This window comes from Aythya ferina (genome assembly GCF_964211825.1).
Source record: "Aythya ferina genome assembly, chromosome: 9".
Taxonomy (NCBI): Eukaryota; Metazoa; Chordata; class Aves; order Anseriformes; family Anatidae; genus Aythya; species Aythya ferina.
The window spans coordinates 16,048,765-16,067,077 of NC_140305.1; the positions used below are offsets into that span (position 1 = coordinate 16,048,765).

General features: G+C 41.8%; 1 protein-coding gene across 1 annotated transcript in view; it reads left to right on the forward strand.

Moving 5' to 3' along the window:
• Nucleotides 1-18,313, forward strand: part of LOC311441098 (putative cation-transporting ATPase 13A4) — a 39,916-nt gene extending 21,603 nt beyond the window's left edge. The window contains exons 14-30 of the mRNA XM_084528754.1: nucleotides 555-705; nucleotides 2,114-2,200; nucleotides 2,891-3,044; nucleotides 3,637-3,748; nucleotides 5,574-5,698; nucleotides 6,682-6,845; nucleotides 7,856-7,978; nucleotides 8,626-8,705; nucleotides 9,063-9,105; nucleotides 10,034-10,143; nucleotides 11,381-11,477; nucleotides 12,215-12,287; nucleotides 12,836-13,010; nucleotides 13,452-13,666; nucleotides 14,881-14,969; nucleotides 16,598-16,678; nucleotides 17,150-18,313. Of these exons, the coding sequence (XP_084384880.1) occupies nucleotides 555-705; nucleotides 2,114-2,200; nucleotides 2,891-3,044; nucleotides 3,637-3,748; nucleotides 5,574-5,698; nucleotides 6,682-6,845; nucleotides 7,856-7,978; nucleotides 8,626-8,705; nucleotides 9,063-9,105; nucleotides 10,034-10,143; nucleotides 11,381-11,477; nucleotides 12,215-12,287; nucleotides 12,836-13,010; nucleotides 13,452-13,666; nucleotides 14,881-14,969; nucleotides 16,598-16,678; nucleotides 17,150-17,371 (2,101 nt within the window). The 3' untranslated portion in view covers nucleotides 17,372-18,313. The remainder of the gene's footprint in view (nucleotides 1-554; nucleotides 706-2,113; nucleotides 2,201-2,890; nucleotides 3,045-3,636; nucleotides 3,749-5,573; nucleotides 5,699-6,681; nucleotides 6,846-7,855; nucleotides 7,979-8,625; nucleotides 8,706-9,062; nucleotides 9,106-10,033; nucleotides 10,144-11,380; nucleotides 11,478-12,214; nucleotides 12,288-12,835; nucleotides 13,011-13,451; nucleotides 13,667-14,880; nucleotides 14,970-16,597; nucleotides 16,679-17,149) is intronic.

Consider the following 18,313-nt stretch of genomic DNA (forward strand, 5'->3'; position numbering starts at 1 on the left):
GTTGGTTGCCTCATCCCATGAAAAGATGCAGCCACTATTGTCAGCATTAGGCAGAGCACGCACGGGCATGGTATTCTGCAGTAGACATGCTAGGTTAGCTTTCAAAGCTGCAGCAGTGCCCCAACCCTTTACGACAAGAAGACCCTGTTACCCATGAGATGGGCACTGCAGGAACTGAGTGGCAATGTTTTTGCCCATTTACATTTCCAGAAGTGTGCATGCACAAAGATGCTCATACTTGTATGAGCCTCACAGCTCAAATCCTTGCACAAACCTTAAGTAAGATGTTTCAGAATAATCTGTTTCTCCATCCATCCCAATTGGCTCTTAAGCATGCAGAATATACCTATTCTGAACATGTGTATCCTAGCCAGGGATGTGCATGAAAAATAGCTTCTGGGGGAGGACTAGTCCCCAGAAACATGCTTATTGTCTGATCACAGGATAGGACTTTAACAGTCTCCTTAAGGTTTTTTTTTTTTTTTTTTTTTTTCTGTTAGTCGCATGTGTTTGGTGTTCTCTGATGGTATTTTTTATGATGTCTTTTGTGTCAGTTTCCAGGACTTTCACAGTTTTCCTGCAGACCACAGCCTGCCTTGGGGCCCACTGTTCAGAGCAATGGTGGTTTGTCATTCACTAATTGTTTGGGAGGGCAAGATCCAAGGAGACCCACTGGATGTGAAAATGTTTGAGGCAACTAACTGGGTAATGCTGCGCTTTTGTTATGCAAATAGTAGTGGGGAGTTTTGATATTCTTGCAAAGGAGAAATATCTCAAGCTGTTCCATGCAAATAGCCACTTCCCACACATAAGTAAAACAGTAAGTAATAAGTAATCCCAGAAGGGATACCACATGCTTAGGCTTTTAGAGAAATGTTCCTTGTTTCTGCCTAGAGCTTTCACCCCAGGGTACTCTGAGTATTTAAATCATTTGACTGCAAGTGGCGAATATCATGCAAACCCTACTGGGGTATTAGCTCTGATTGTGGCTGCTGCCAGATGACAGGAAGCCCCAGATGTAACTTACATGTAGATGCAGACTGGTTTTATGGAGCATATAACAGATTTCTGCTAGCTTTGAATTGAATACAATACTTTGACCTTTGTTAGAGCTCTGTTGATGAGGAGATGTTTCACATAGGCATGGGATTTCAAACCTAAGGCTGGTAGAAGGCCTCACAGCTGGGAAAGAACTACTACAGTTGTGGAGTAATGAGAGCAGAGTAAAAACAGTAGCTGTCAAAGCACTGTGCTTTCATTCTCTGTCCTATTACCTATAAATGCCATCCATGTCCCTGTTTACTATCTGATCAATTGAAGAAAAAATGGACATTTATGAAAAACTGAAAGGCTGCAAATGTGAGATGGGTAAAAGAAATAGTCAATAATTACCTGGTAGAAGATAATAGCCACAAGCCACTGCTGATGTAAGACAAGATTCAGGGCTGGATTAGCTGACAACACCCATACTTAACACCTGTCTGTTTTGTATTTGCAAAATACGTAAAACCAAGTTTCATGGAATGAACTATCCAGTAGTGACAGGAATTTGAGTTTTTAGTTTGGTTTGACTTTTTTTTTTTTTTTTTTTCTTCACTGGGGCATCGCTTCACCATCTCAGCCTTAGGCAGAAACGAATAATTGTGTGCCCTTTGACACCATAAAATATTTTTGTTCTCACAGTCATGTTGTGATGATTAAAAAAAACAGCTGATGTGTTGAAGATTTCAAGAGCAGTGAATGCTGCTTTCTACATTAACATAATTTTTTAATTATTATTTTTCCACTGGGTCTGTTATATCTAGGAAAAATGTTTTTTACATGTTTGAGTGGATTGTAAGGGACAAAGGATTTGTCTGGGAGATAACACAACATATTTTCTGTGCAGGAGTACAACAGTATCTTAGTGAAGTTGGTGAAGCTCTAGATTTGATTGCCAAGGGAGGCATTGAGTTTTCTCTTACAGAAGCTTTTAGTGTGAGGTCAGACAAACCTCTATCAAGAATGAGTAAGATACCTTGTTCAGAGGGAAGGAAAGGCTCTAAATAATTCCTTAAGATTCCTTTCAGCTTTGCTGCTATGATGTAAAAGATTTTTGTCTTTCAATACACAGGTGATAGATGATTCCAGCAGACATCACATTGAAGGTCAAGGATCCACACATGCCACAGTTGTTAGACCTGGACCTAAAGCCAGCAGTGTAAGCTATTTGCAAGATTCACATTCATGATCAAGTTAAACTGTTAGATAAGAGTTACCTTTTAGGAGAGGAATGTTTAGTTGTCCTAGTCCAAGACATCTCTTCCACACCTCGTCTTGCGTGGACTACCTGCAGGGAGATCACCATGCTCTCTCTGATGAAGAAGAGATGCCAGGAGGAGCTTGCTGCTCACATTAGAAGCAAGGATTTGAGCAGGGCGTTGCTAGATGACAGATTGTCCAGTCCAGGAATTTACCTCTTCTGGTGGCTCCAGACTCAGTCCAGTCTCAGCTGAGTGATGATCATCTCTAAAGCACTTGGGGCTGCAGTGGGTTCCAGCACCTGATGTCAGGTCTTTACCAGTGATGCACAACAAGGGGCTGGCTTTCAGATGTCTGTTTTTTCTTTTGCAAGACCAGTGTAAAACCGAGCACAGTCTTCTTAAAGAAATAGGGTTAGTGAGTTCCTTCTAGTAAATTATATCTAAGTCTGCTAAAACTGTCAGTGAACTTTTCCTATTGCTTGACCTAAACATATCTGTACAAAGTTCACCCATCTTTTCTAACCCCATTCTGACAAATCAGTCCATCATATATGGTTAGTTTTACAGCATGGTTCAGAGAACTCAGCTCCTTTGGACAGAGTTTAAAACCCATGCTGCAATATCTAATCTGCTTGCTTTTCTCCTAGGCCTCTGTGGAAGGAGTTATCATTTTACACCAGTTTCCATTTTCTTCAGCTTTGCAGAGAATGTCTGTCATTGCTCAGGAAATTGGTGGGGAAAAACAGGTCTTCACAAAAGGGGCTCCAGAAATGGTAGCCACATTATGCAGAGCAGAAACAGGTAACTAATGTTTGTAAATGCTTCCTAGAAACATATATGTATAAATGGCTTTGATGGTGTGTTGAAGTGGAAGGTCCAAATGAGATTTCTGGGTCTAAGACCTTATTCCTCAGCCTGAAAAGTTAGAGACTGGCTGCTGTGCTTCAAGTCTAAGGCTAAGTTTTCATATGACCCTTCTCAGGGCTAACAGACAACAGCAACTACCAACTGTTGTACAAGGTGTGCAGTTTCTGCTGGAATAAATATCTGAAAGAGTAGTCTACTAGTCCAGTATACACCAAAAAAATGTTTTGTTTTCTTTCCAAACCTTGTGTAGGCAGCTAGAAGAGCACAGCTCATTCATGACACCCTAGAATAAGGTAGGTCTTTGCAGAATAGGTTAGGATCCTCAGTGCAGAGTGGCAGAGGAGACACAATGATTTTCTTATTGATCAAAGCTCATTTCAGCAACTCTATTTAATGCCCTTGGCCTACTGGTGGTATCTAGTTGTACCTGTTCTCTGGGAAGGAACCTTCCCTTCTCCAAAACCATTCTATTTTTATTAGAGAGCAGTCTAATGCCCTGATGAACTGTCTTTTCCTCTTTTCACAGTCCCATCGAACTTTGAAAGCAAGCTTCTGTTCTACACAGCACAGGGCTTTAGGGTCATCGGACTGGCATGTAAGTCTCTACAGACAGGGAGGCAATCTACTGATCTAACAAGGTAAGCAGTAGGCTGCTTCTTATCAGCAACATTCAGCCATGAGCCTCACGTAATACCGTTACCACAAAGCCTCTGCTAGGAGCAGGGCTGTAGTACAGATAGTTTTGTTAGACTCAGGCCAAAGAGAATCTGATTTAAATCTGGATATATGTCTATCTGAGAATGAGTAGAGGGCACTTCGCTACCCCATGCTTACAGCACATGCTTAGAATCTTTACACATTTCTTCAACATAGGAGGTTTAACTCTAGTACACCCTGAAGCCTAGTACACCCTTCTCTCAGTCCATCATTTCTACCAATCTCTTTGCATATTTATCCAGGCTTTCAGCCAAAGCAGTCTCTCTCTCTCTTTTTTGTTTTTGTTTTGTTTTGTTTTGTTTTCCTGGCTCCTTGATTAAGCAAAGACAGCAGATGACCCCCATAAAGCTACCTATTCTCTAGCCCAGTCAAAGTTAGCAGACTATCTTCTGCTGCTGTCTTGGTCCACTCCTTTAACATTATAGTTTTAACTTTCTATAGCTTCTAGAGAAGTCAGCAAATTCTTCTGCTACTCTCATGGAGCTAATTTTACACAGGCCTCACTCAAAAACACCTCCATATGAGTCTGTAGGCTCTTTACCCAAATCCCTCTAGCTCTTGCTTGTGATATTCCGGAAATACCACTTGTGAAACATTTGTAGTTACTTGGTGCATGTGTTGTCCTTTTTGTTTACTAGCTGCAGGTCCTAATCTAGACAGGGCTCACTTGCTTTTTCACAGTGTTTGTTTTTCACTTTGCAGAAAGAGTCAGTGACACTGAGGCAAAGTGCAAATGATTTGTTTAATTCTTGTGACAGGTGTCATAACAGACTTATCCAACCCAATGAGCAAATGTGTGTGATATGGCCCAGAGTTTGCAGCTCTGTGTGCAGTTATAACATGGGTGATGTATATACTGCTAGGAGAAAAAGGCTGATGGGAGGTCAAACACTACTTCTGCTATGAAAGCAGTGACTATTCAGCATCACCTGACTCAGCTGCTCTTACTGCCATGCAAGTGTTTGACCTCACCTCCTACTTACAGCTGTGGCTAAAATAAGTGTTTGAAAGCGTTTACTTCTTTCAAACTCCTCAGAGGAGTCACCCCAGCTTCCTGGGGAACTTCTCTTTTAGACCACAATGATGGGATTGTTTATGAAATTCTGTTCTGAACTGTGTGTGTTCAACTGTAAAAAAAAAAAAAAAAAGGCATTAGCACAGGTGTGAAAAAGAGAATAGGAGAGAGAGCTGAAGATCCCACATGCTGTTTACTTGGGTCCTACTGTTAAGAGTAGCTGATAAGTTTACTGAGGTGTGTGTCTTCATTGTACAGACCTCAAATGAGGAGGAGCAGTGTGCATGAACTTTTCAAATCAGAACATCAGACCAGTTTGGGAATCCTGCAGGAAAATCAGGGTCTTTTTTGCATACTGGCTGGGGATAGTGCATTAATAGAAAACAGTCCAACTTATCCATTGGGCTTCCTTTTGTTGTGTGGAGTGTGTACACCAAATCATCTCTTTTTTGGTTTGATAATTTAGCAAACATGATCTGGAAGCTGGCTACGTACTGAATACCATATACCTCCATATACCATGAGCACCACTTACTGCTGGTAGAATGCAAACCCAGCTGGCGTTGAAATAACACCATAAAAGACAGACAGCCTAAGACTGCTAAAAGCAAACAAATTATTTTAATCTTTTTGAATTAGGCAGGATGGTTAACTGTTGTAACTGGCTATCAGCAAATTCAGGCCAAAAGGAAAAAGAGGAATTACATCTCTTTCTCATCTTCATTCTTAAGGGAGGAGGTGGAATCAGATCTGACATTCCTAGGTCTGCTGATAATGGAGAACCGGCTGAAGAAAGCGACAAAGCCTGTACTGGAAGAGCTCAGTGCTGCCCACATCAGGAGTGTTATGGTCACAGGTATCTAAATAGGATGGATTATTTATGTGGCTGCTCACCCAGATAAAGAATTCAACCATATGTGAGTGAACAAGCAGTCTGCTGCTTTATCACCACCACTGGTAGGAAGGCACAGGCATTTGTGTCTTTCAGACAATTACAGTCCAAGAAGCAACTGTGTTGTAATAATCACATGAATTGACCTATGCAGGCTTATGTCCCTGACAACTTCGCTGGGCTTTGTCAAATACCTGACTCTATCTGTTCCCCTTTCACCATAAATCAGCCTTTCTGTTCCTCTGACACTTTCTAGTGAGCCCATTTGTTCGCCCTGCTAAGGTTATCGGGTGTTGTACACGAAGACATGTCATGCCAGATCCCTTCTTTATAGGATCTTGAGAAATTCTTTTGTTATAAATGAGCCAAGATCAAGCATGGATACCAGGATGAAAAATTGTGATATCTGGTACTTCATGCCTACCAGTCCCTATTTATCCCCCCCCAACTTTTTCAACTTTTTTTTTTTTTTTTTCTTTTTTTTTTCTTGAAGAGCTGGTTTGGATTTGGATAGGATAAATCCGAGTTTTTCCATGGTCCAAAGACATTTTTTCCAGGAATTACACAGACCTTGTCTTCTTGGGCTTCACTTATTTCAGTACCTGTCTTACACCAAAGACATTTAAAGGCAATTGCTGTGAATCAGTGATACTAGCTCAACTTAAGAGTGAATCCCTTATTTTTTTTCTTGCCTAAAACACAGAAACTAGGAGCACACTCCCCAGCTAGATTTCTTCAAGCTCAGGCCAGATGAAATATGTATTTAATTATTGAGACAGACCTCATCTGCTAAGTTTTGATCTTTATCAAAAACTTCCTTATGCATAGACACTGAAATTGTATTGATACTTGTGATTATATTTGAAAACTGGGAATTCAGGAAAAGGCTAATGTTTCCTTTATAAACAATTCCTCACTGTAGATAATACCGCCCTTGATTTTTCTAGGTGATAACATTCAGACAGCTGTAACTGTTGCCAAAAATGCTGGGATGATTTCTCCAACAAACAGAGTGATTCTTGTGGAAGCAAACAAAATACCTGGATCTTTTTTAGCATCTGTTACCTGGAAACCACTAGAAGAAAACAAAACTGAAGAATACAGAAGCCTGGTGAGTGTAAAGCAGGTGATGTGCAGCAGGAAAGAAAACTGAGTTGGAATGCTTGAAATAATACAGTGGGATTATGCTAGTATAACAGAGACCAGTTATTCACCATCATCTGCATGTCAGAATGTTATGTGCTAGAAAAGTGTTTAAAAACAGTGATATACTTACTACCCTAGAGCTTCCTTCCTAGCATATTATCCTGTAAACACTATTTTTGTTAACTGTCTGGGTTAGGTTTGAGAACAGCTGTACACAAGATTTGACTATAGCCCTCATGCTTAGCTGATGCAATTTTCAAGCATGTTTCCCTGCAAGGTAGGTTCAGTAGTAGAGAGGTGGACTCAGTGGAACTGCACTGAAGGAACAAGACCTGTTTGAACACATAGAGAGTGCTTTCCCATACCTGCAGAATTAAAACACAGATTAACAGTTGAGAAATTGCAAATACACAGTGAAACATAGGCTAGCTATACTAAGAAATTGTACTTCATCAAACATCTCCACAAAGGAACTGAGACAAAGACCTGTTACTCTCTCCCTGCAGAGTATGGCTGAAGGTGCTGACCCTCCTCTAAGAAGTATTAGAGTCAATCAGATGGTAGGGAATCTCTGCAGGGGCTGTTGAGGGGCTCCACCAAAGCCCAGCCTCAGCAGCATCTTCATTGTATTTCACTGCAAGAAGGCATGCCTAGCTATGGTGCCTGTATGTTCCCTGTAGCCCCTCTCACTCACAGTGCAGCCCATCAGATTGCCACTGCTGCAGAAATTATACCAAACATGTGAATGTTGAGGTCACGCTTTCAAAGTATATAAGGAACCCAGTTGAAATTGATAGCATAATATGCCTGAATACATTTATAAACCCAGGCAAATGAATCCAGCTCTCTCAGAGTCTTCACAAGTGCCCTTTTCATGGGATGTCCTTTTCTTTGTCTATAAAAGCACATGGTAGCTTTTGAGGGCTTAGGAAGAGCACTAATTCTGGATTTTTTTTTAATTTTTTTTTTTTACAGGAAGATAACAGTCAGACTGAAAGAAGAATTAGGCTGGCAGTGGGATCAGGCCAGTACCATTTTGCCATGAGTGGAAAATCTTACCAAATTATAGCACAACATTTCAGCCACTTACTTCCAAAGGTAAGATCTGGATTATTTAATTGGGGTAGGCTTGCCAATCAGTAGATTCAAATTGTCCTGATATCATTAGCTGAATAGATTTGTATCAGGACATCTTTTGGAAATAACTCTAAGCCTGAAATAACTTGTGGGCTTGTTGAATCTCTGATGTTAATGTGTGGGGAAAGGTTTGAAAATCCCTGATTTTTTTTCCTGCACAAGAGGATCAGACCGGTCTTGTAATGTAAGGACATGATTTAAAACATTTGTGGCCATATGTCTGGCCCTTGCACAGAACTGCTTCTCTCAGGTGTTGAAGAAAAGGAGAAAATGGTATTACACAGTGTGCAATTTGGCATGATTTGTCAGTTTAATGGAAAGGATAGTATCATGAATTATTTGCTAGTAAATCTCTGCTTGGTAATATGTGTTCATCTGATAAATGACACACCAGGTCTAATGTCTGAGTTGTGATTGTTATTTTTCCAAATCAAGATACTTTTTATCTTTGATCCTCAACCTTTCCTGCTTTGTGGTCTAGCAGCAGTTGTTTGGAAATATGACTTTTTGGTGGTTTCTATTCCAGATTATCACTAAAATCACTGACTTGCATCAAGTGCTTAAAAAATCACTTTTTTTTTTCTTTTTTTTTTTTTTTCTCCTTACAGCTTCTGCTGAATGGAACAGTTTTTGCTAGAATGTCTCCTGGTCAGAAATCCAGCCTTGTAGAAGAGTTTCAAAAGTTGGAGTAAGTTCTTAATAAGCACTGAGTTAGGAAGTGATGAATTTCCAGACTTTTAAAAAGCTAGCTTTTCTCTAACATAGTGTTTCCTAGAAGTACACAAAACTGAAGCTTCTACAAAAGTACAGCTTGGCAATTAAGTTTCACAAGCCTATTTAAGAAGAGACACTGTTGGTGTCATGCTGGTTTTGCAAACAAATACCTAACACTCTCATAATTCCGAGTTTTCTACATTCATCTTTCATTCTTCTCTTTCTGGACTTGAAGCTGGCATGGCTTGCACAAAAAGAGGAGGCTCTGCTTCCCTTCTGTTTATAGGTCTTATTTTTCCCAGCACTGAACTGTAGGTCTCTATTTTTTTAGTTACTTTGTGGGCATGTGTGGAGATGGAGCCAATGACTGTGGGGTAAGTGAAAATTCTTTACAATATATTTATTTTAAAAATGAATGCAGTGCCAGTAGAATACCCCAAACTGAGCACATGCTGGAGATGGGAGCCCTCTGCTTATTTATAGAGCAATTTCCCTGTCACTAGCATTGATTCAGGCCTGATCCCCTCTAACCATGCAAGAATTGATACCATTGCAAACTGCAGTGTTGAGGACTGATTGATTTCTTTTGCAAAAACCACCAGAAGATTCTCCAAATCCTCCACTGGGTTTTGTGTCAACACCTGCAGTTTTGGGGCTAGGGGATACAGGGGTGAGGAGGACTTTTCCCAGGGAAACATATACAGCCCTAAAAGACTGTTGTAAGTGCATATTTTAGAAGTGCAAGACAAGGATTTTTTTTTTTTATTATTTTTTATTTTATTTTTTATTTTTTCCCCAAGAGGAATGATCCATGCTCAGGAGGTATCCATAACTACCTTCTGGGTTTGCTGGCAGGTTCAGTTCACTCCACGACTTCACACATCCTTGTGGCAGTGGGAGCAATGCCACCTTGGCAGTGAAGCACTCACTTGCATTTAAACAAAGTCCCAAGGGTTCTCCCAGGGTAAGCAAGCAGAGAAGCTAGACTTCTACCTAAGATGTGACTGCATGGAAGATCTGACAAAGGAGGCACAGCCAACCCTGTCTTCTGCAGCTGGTGGTGGATGGCTCTGGGGTCTGTGGCAAATGGGCTTTATCATGCTCTCATCCCCTTACTGCTTCTGCACTTGATGCCCCAACTACACCCTATTGGATAAACCTTTTGGGTGGAGCACAACCAGGGAGTGAGAAGGGGTTGCTGTTCACAGAACACATACTGTAGTAAGAACTCGTTTCTTGGCTGACACGTCAGTTCCTGTGTCCTTCTGGCTTGTAAGTGCTGAAGAGGACTATGCTTTTCAGGCTTTGAAAGTGGCGCATGCAGGGATATCGCTGTCAGAGCAGGAGGCATCTGTAGCTTCACCTTTCACATCCCAAACCCCCAGCATAGCATGTGTGCCAGAGCTAATCAGGTAAGCATGGATTTTTGTTTCCTGTTACATTAAGAAGACAGTCCCCACTCCTTTCAAGTATTAGTGTTAGTTGTTCCCACTAGGCCAGAGCATATATATATAGAGAAAAATAAATGTCTTTGACATGGAAATCACCATTTGCTTAGTTACTGTCTGAAATTCCTTTAAGATAAATTAATTCTTTCCCCTCAAAGCTACCGGAGGAGGGCAACTACAGCTGAGCATTTTGTTATTAGCAATATTTTAAATGCAAAATGAACAATACTACATAAGCTGAACCAAATGTCCACAATATCAACCTATTCACTACTGTTAGCCTGTGTTTCTAATATCCTATGCAAGCAAAACATTAGCATCTGTTGTACCACTCCCTTAGTTAAGTTTTGAAAAAGGTAAGTTTTCTGCTTCTTACTGAGGAAAGTAGAAGGAAGCAGGGCTGTGCCAAACTTAAGCATTTGTTGCAGTGAACATCAGGAGTTGGAAGAATTCACTGTCTAGAGAATGAACTTCATTAGGAACAGCGTTAGCATTGGGTCTGCAGGTTATTTCATCATGGAGTCTCTTCCTAGAGCTTCCTCCAACTGCAGCTCGGAGAAGGAATACCTCTAGCTTATGTTGTGAGCTGTGGTGAAGCTAGGAGTAGACACAACAACTAGCCTAGTCCATTGCTTTAACCACTAAACACAGTTTTCTGAGGAATCTACAACATTGGATAGGAGTCTTCCTTATTCTCATGGGTTTTCCTCTAAAATCCCAAAGGTATTTAATATTGCTGTGAAGAAGGCCAGGGTCACAATTTTGCTTAGTTGCCAGATAAATAACTGGGAAGGACTTGGAAAGAGTCTTTTACTGTCATTGGATACTACATGGTCACTGCAGGAAGAGAGGACTTGTCATTTTGAACTCACCGAGCAGGTGCTTGCCTTTGTATGCTTTTCCTCATGTGGAATTGTTATCTGTGCTATTAGTGTCAGCAGGAAAACTTGCTGGGGTAAATTGTATTGTTGGGAACATGGTTTACTGGAATCAAGCTGTTTCGCTTGCTGCAAGATTTCTGCACGTGAAGATTTTACTTTTGTTCATGCCAGATTTTATTTACTTCACCTCCCAGTAAAGAAAACAGTAGAGTCTTCTGTCCTTGTGACAAATGCCTTGGTTTTCAACTGCATTTTCAGAAGACTGGCAACAGGAGCAGATCATCACCTAATTGTTGCCCTTTATTCCTATCTGCACACAGGGAGGGTCGTGCTGCCCTGGTCACTTCCTTCTGCATGTTCAAGTACATGGCACTGTACAGCACCATTCAGTACCTTGGTGTCCTCCTGCTGTACTGGGTATGTCTTGGGAATATGGGCCTTGTTCAATAGAACAGGATGAGCTACTGTTCCTTTGTAAGAGAAGCATGGCATAAGAGCCACAATAAAACTAGGATACAGAGGTTTACCTCAGCTGCAAACTTCTCTAACATGATCTTTTGGTCCTTCTGTACACTTATCTGAAAACTGAATTCTTCTCATTAACTCCAGCCTATGGGCTCAGGATCTGCTCTGGGCAAAAAGAAGGCTGAGATATTGAACAGTATTTCGTATAAGGACATATGTCTGTGAAAAGGGAGAATCTGGCATAAGCATATGCTGTTGCAATTTACTCAGCATTTAAAGCATGAATTAGCTTGACAGTAAGCAAAAGCCCCTGGAATGCCTTAAACCACTTTTACATGGCTCCTTCCCAACTAGAGAGGAGGGCTTCAGTTCAGAAGTCACCCAGCACTGAGAAAGGATGTGTCTCTTCAAAGAGGCGTCTTTATCGCACTGAGTCAACTGGGAGTGTCATTAGTCCAAACAATGCACAAAATGAGTGCATTCACTGCAGTCCTCGTGATGATGAATCTATTGGCAGGGTGGTGGATTGTGCAGTCCCTTTATCTGCTCAGTAGCATACTCTTGGAATTTCAGAACAAACAGCAGAGCATTAGTTCCGTGAAAATAATACGGCTTTCTGGAGATGATATAAACAAGCCGACAGCAAATGTCTGATTTGTAATGTTTTTTCTTTGTGTTCCTCTTTTCAGCAACTAAACACCTTTGGGAATTACCAATTTTTGTTCCAAGATCTGGCTATTACCACTGTAATTGGTGTGACAAGTAAGCCCCTTAGTCATCCTCTGTATTAAGGGAATGGATCTCACATATTTTTAACCTGCTTGGAAATGCATAATCCTATGTACAGAAAGGATGGAAGGAGACTACATAGACTACTGCACTTTTAGATAAGTAAATAAGGCATTTTGTTTGAGAAGAGAAAGCTCTGAAATGGGTAACATGTAGTGGTGCAGTTGCTGAGCATAAGAAAACAAAAATCCCAAGCCAGATTTGACAAGTGACTGAAAGAACAGGAGAGCCGGGGCATATCCTTATAGCATTGGGCCTGACAGTAGCCAAATAAAATAAAATCTAACATTTGTTTTTGAAAAATGCCTCATGATAGACAGATGGCATTAATTAACCCATTCTGTGGCCAATAAGAATTTGTAAGAAAATAATTCTGTATTTTGTACTTGATATAAAATTTATATGTGCTATAGTGAACGTTACAGAATGTAAAAGTGCTGGCCGTTGATAGCAGTCAGTAATACACAGCAGCACTGCTGGTATTTTGGACACACTAGTAAACATACCTGTACATGTTTCAGTGAGTTTCACAGAAGCCTACCCAAAGCTGGTTCCCTACAGGCCTCCTAGCCAACTCATCTCACCCCCATTGCTGCTCTCTGTCGTACTTAACATCCTCTTCAGCCTCAGCATGCAAATTTTTGGATTTCTGATGGTCCAGAAGCAGCCCTGGTATTCAAGGACTGATATACACAGGTAGGTCCCCTTCTTGGGACTTGGGTGGCACAGGGCAGACATAGAGAGACAGGGCTGCATGATACTATTGATCAGCTTGACTATAGTGTGGGTGAGCAGCTGCAAGCAGACCCTCTGCTTCCCTACCAGCTACTAACAGAGTAAGCAGTGGTGTCTGCAGGTCCCTAACCTCTCCAAAAAGTACAGCACGGTGCTAGTGGTAAGAACACTTCTGATGAGCACTAAGAAGAGTAATAGATCGTGGGGAAGACCAGAGTATCCATGTAGGTTTGAACTTAGGCTTTGCCACATTCAGTGGGTAAGACTGGGGGCACTGCCAACAACCTACATCCTTGTGACAGCGGGAGCAAATCATGATGATGAGGAAGAATGCCTGATAGTGGCCAGGTGAAATGGCTAGGACAGAGATCATTCGCTAACCAGAGTGATGCTTTTTTACAGCGCCTGCCTCTCAGTAGACAGCCACATGGAGAATTCGTCCTCTGTTTCCAGCCTGGGCCTCCATGGGATGGGAGATGGAGCCCCTAATGAAGCAGACGATGGCTACAAGAGCTATGAAAACACCACAGTGTGGCTACTGAGTACCATCAACTGCCTCATTGTTGCTCTAGTGTTTTCCAAGGGAAGGCCTTTCAGGAAACCCATCTACACAAACTGTAAGTGTGGGAAGGGTGGGAGGGATCTGTGAGTTGGTCAGCTCACAAAGTCAATTCACTAGGACAAAGTTAAAACTTGACCAAAGTGATGCCAGCCAAAAAAGTAGGAACCCAATAGTGGATCCCTAAATGACTAAAGGTCAGCTTTTGGAAGCTTTAGTCTCAGTGGCATCCTTTAATCAGCAGCTCTCTGAGCTGGGCCCACTTTTTGTGCTTCTGTGCTGCTAAAAAATTGGCCCAGACATTTGGGTTTCTGAAAAAAACTCCACTGTTTGATAAAAATTGGTGGAGTTGGCTTGCAGAAGCATCATGGTACTTAAGGCAGTCATGTTACATTAGAACAAACTAATGAAGTCTAGTAGGTCTTTTCTGCCTCTGAGAGACTGATATGAATGGAAGGTCAGCACATGATTTTGAAGTTCTAGAAGTCGCTTCATGGCATAGGAGGGCTATTATTTTTGTCTGTGGGACAATCCTGCAGCTGTCTCTCAGGCAAAGCTCTGTTCAGTTCTTTTGTGCTAAAGAACTAATTTAATGCTGTAGGGTTCATGGCTTGGATGTTTAGGTTCAGTAATAGTGAGGAGGGGACCTTCCTCCCAGGTAGCAGAAATGTCATCAGTCTTGGGCAAAACTTGAGTGAGTGGATAGAGGGTGAAGTCTGGCACATGCCAGCTGGAGAAAAATATAATTTGATATTATTGCAATATTTGCCTTGGGGGGGAGAGAGGGTAAATTCTCAATTACTCAGACTTTTTAGATCCTGATCAAGAGTGAAGTCATGATATTATTAAAATGGAGGGCAGAGCTCCTAATTATATCGACAAGAGCAAGACTACATCCTAGACTTCTTTCTGAATGACAGGAGATAATGAGCTTGGTGTGAGACTTGCTGAAAAGTTCTCTGGCTTCTCAGTGTGAGAGGTCAGATCAAATGATCAAAATACTCTTTTGGCATTTTAAATTTATGTGTGCTGATATAGGCTCATATGAGCTCATATAGGCTCATACCGGCCTAATATATATCTGCTTGACTGAGTGAAGCTGGGGCTTTACTCTGTTCATTTTTTCTTTTGCTGAAAATTCTTTGCTATCTAATAGATTTTTTTTTGAGTGTTTAACATGGAAAATTATGGTTACAATCTTCTGTAGTAAAGGCAAGCAGCTGAGAGTGCTCATATACCTGTGGTTTTATTTGCTTGTTCTTGTTCCTTCAGATGTGTTCATCCTGGTGCTCATGGGGCAGCTGGGTGTTTGCCTCTTTCTGGTGTTTGCTGATATTGATGATCTCTACTCAAAGATGGATGTGAGTATTGTTCCACTGCACTGTGACTGTTTTTAACAAAAGGCACAGATTTTTGCAGGAATGTTTGGCACCTCTGATGACAAATCAGGTTTAAAGAGATGGATTTTAGGTGATGGGATTGAAGAACCTTCTGGAGACATTGTAGCTCCACAACTATTAGGATATTTAACAAACAAGATCTGTGCATTCTGACAACTGGACAGCTATACCTCAGTTTGATTGTTTCAGTGAATTGTGCATGCAGCAAGGGACGACATTGCTAAACGTACCATGATTGGTATGTTGTGGCTTGATAGCTGTGAAGCCAGAAGAAAGGAGCTAGGGCCTGCAGCTTTAAACTAAAACACCATGCAGTTCAGATTCTCAGCCTGTGCTGCACACAGATCCTCTTGAAAATTCAGCATTCTCAGCAATCTTCAGTATTCACTCCCCAACATTTTCAGGCTCCCTGTCTAAATGTCAGACAGCCTGTAATTTCCTAAAGCAGCATTTGGGTTTGGAACAGCTGTAGAGAAAGACTAGTGAGGCTGTCATGGCAGAGGATTTGTCTTGGTAAATACCAGTAGGGCTTGGTTTATTTAGTCTGGCAGAACACAAGCTGGGAGTTGCCTTGTGCAAATTCATTCTAGGAGAAGTGCAAGGGAAGGGTAAGATCTACATCGGCTGTAGGACAGCATTGTTAGTGGACCCAGCCATTAATACGTTAAGGCTGGAAGTTGTAAGGAAGATGTTAATATCCTCTGCTGTGATTGTCTCACAACCTTGTACTAGGAGTCATGAGAACAAAACAACAAAAGAAATACACAGCTATTTTTTTACTACATATGTTAACAGAGCGATGAAGCGTGATGGCTTTGGATAACAGGTACTGAACCTGATGCTGCTTCCACTCCTGTATCTTTATATAAGAGCTGGCAGGTGGATTTAGAAATTGAAATAATGAAAGAAACAGAAACACAGATGAGAATAACATACTTGGATTTTGAACACCAAGCAGCCAAGCACAGCTGCCTCACCTTGTTAACAGTTTAGAGCAGAGGCTGAGCAGGCACACCCAGTTAAAGACTCTGCCACGAGATGGCACTTGAAAGCAAGTCTTAGTCCTGTTTGTGGGCTGTGGTGGCACAGGACAGCGTCAGCACTGCAGCCATGAGGGGCTAAAATGCCTTTGGGGAGAACTGCAAATCTGGGGGGCTTGCACTGGATTTGCTGAGAAGTCAGAAGGAGGGAGTGGCAATAGGAAACCGCAGTAACCTAGCCCTGAAGAAACTGCTGATCCAAATTTTGGATCTGAGCTGCATCTCCAAAATAAGTTGAGCGACAGCCAGAAAACCATTGCTGCCAGCTATGGGAAGCTGGAACTGGGTTTGGAATTTGAAATACTTGGAACTAATTTTGATATTAGGAAGAAAGGAAACATTTAGATTTCCTGCTGCTGTTCTGGAGTACGGTTTTCTCTGCCGGGTCATAAGTTTAAATGTTTCTTTATCAGTAATTCCTCAGGATAAGTGGCAACATTGGTTTGTCAGCAATGCACAGCCAGTGTGGGATTCTGGCTGTTGATGACACAAGCTCCCACCAGTGCCTAGTGTGCACACATTGCTTACTGGCTTCTGCTTTCTTCCCAGCTTGTTTGCACCCCCACCAGCTGGCGGATCTCCATGGTGATAATGCTTGCGGTCACACTCGCTGTGTCCTTTCTTGTTGAGGTGAGTGTGCTTCTTTGAATGTACCTGTCACACTATTTGGGGAGACAGCAGGGTCAGGTCCCACCCTTTCTTCATCCTTCTCAGTCCAGTTGGGGAATATCCAGTAAAACTTTTGCTGCTGCCTCACACCTCCTCTCTTCAGATCCCCACATCTGAGTGATTGGATGTAAGGAATGCCAGGCCCAACTACATTTTCTTTCCCAGTGAATGGAATGTATCAGACCCTGTCCCAAGTCACTGAAAGATGAGGAGTCTTTCAGTGTTTTTTACTCAAATCCTGCAGAATCTTTCTGGTGTCGAGGTCTGGTAGAGCTGGTATGAGAAGCCCTCAGTAACAGGCTTTGTGAGGGATGTGGATGAACAGGAGATTGTGGGAGATCTAGGTCTCCACTACTTGCCTTGTGTCCTGTGGATGAAGAGGAAAACCTGCTGAGTCCTCCAAAATTTTCCTTTTTGCTCTTTCTTTTACAGGAAGCTGTCATTGAGAACAGAGCCTTGTGGCTGCTGCTGAAAAAGACTTTCCGGTACCACTCAAAGAGCCATTACAAGAGGCTGCAGCGGGTGTTAGAGCAGGACTCATCCTGGCCACCTCTGAATGAAACCTTCTTCTCAGATTCCGTGGCAATATCAGTAGATGAAAATATGGGAGGCCATAGCAATCCAACATTTGACAGCAATGAGGACACACTCTGAAGGAAACTGTGGAGGACACATCGAGGACAGTTGCCGTTGGCTATAGAAGGACTATCTCAGAGACGTAAGAAAAGAGGAAGGATTGACCCACTGCTACCCCCCATTCTAAGCCTATCTGGGCCTGGCTCATTTTTTAATCAACCAGAAGCAGAAAAGTTGGCTAGTAGCATGAAGCCATAACACTGTTATCTTCTCTCCCTTCACCCACGTAGGAATGGCCAGCTGTAAATGGAGCAGCCAGTTGAAGACTGTCAAAGTGTTCATGGTTGAAACACCATTGCTGCATTCTTCTTATGAGCTGCGTTATGCGGTGGTGTCTTTCAGGGATGCTTTTCTCGTTGTGCTGAACTTCTGCAGTATGTAAATGCAACAGCACCAAGCATTTCTGCAAGGTTTATCCAACAAAAACAATCAGTTCCCACCAGCATGTATTTTCTTAGCCCTGTGATGCTAGGCTGGCTTCCTGCTTAGGACATTTGACAACTCTGCCCACAGCTGGGTACAACATGACATCAGTCAGTGAGGCTTAGGACCAAGAAGGACAGTTCATTCTTTGGATAAGATGTGCGTGGGGAAGTTTTCCCCTCCAACTGACTGCACAATTTGTTTTTCACAGCTGTAGCTTGCCCATGCATTTCCTGGGTAGGGTCGAGAAGCATTTTCTGATCACTTCAACACAGGAGATTGTATATTCCCACAATCTAATGCTAAACTGGTCTTGCATTGCCACAGAAACTCAAAGAATTGGGCAGATTGGAAAACATGGTAGAGACTCCTTTGGTCTTTTAAAGTAGTGCTGGAAAACTAAAAGCAATCACTGGAGATTATGCATTGTTTTTATTCAACTTGTCTATCAGAACTGTGTTTGAAAAGAGTTTAGCATGCATAAAAAATAACTAATATTATTTTTCTAAAAAGAAAAAGTGTTTCAACTTGAATAAA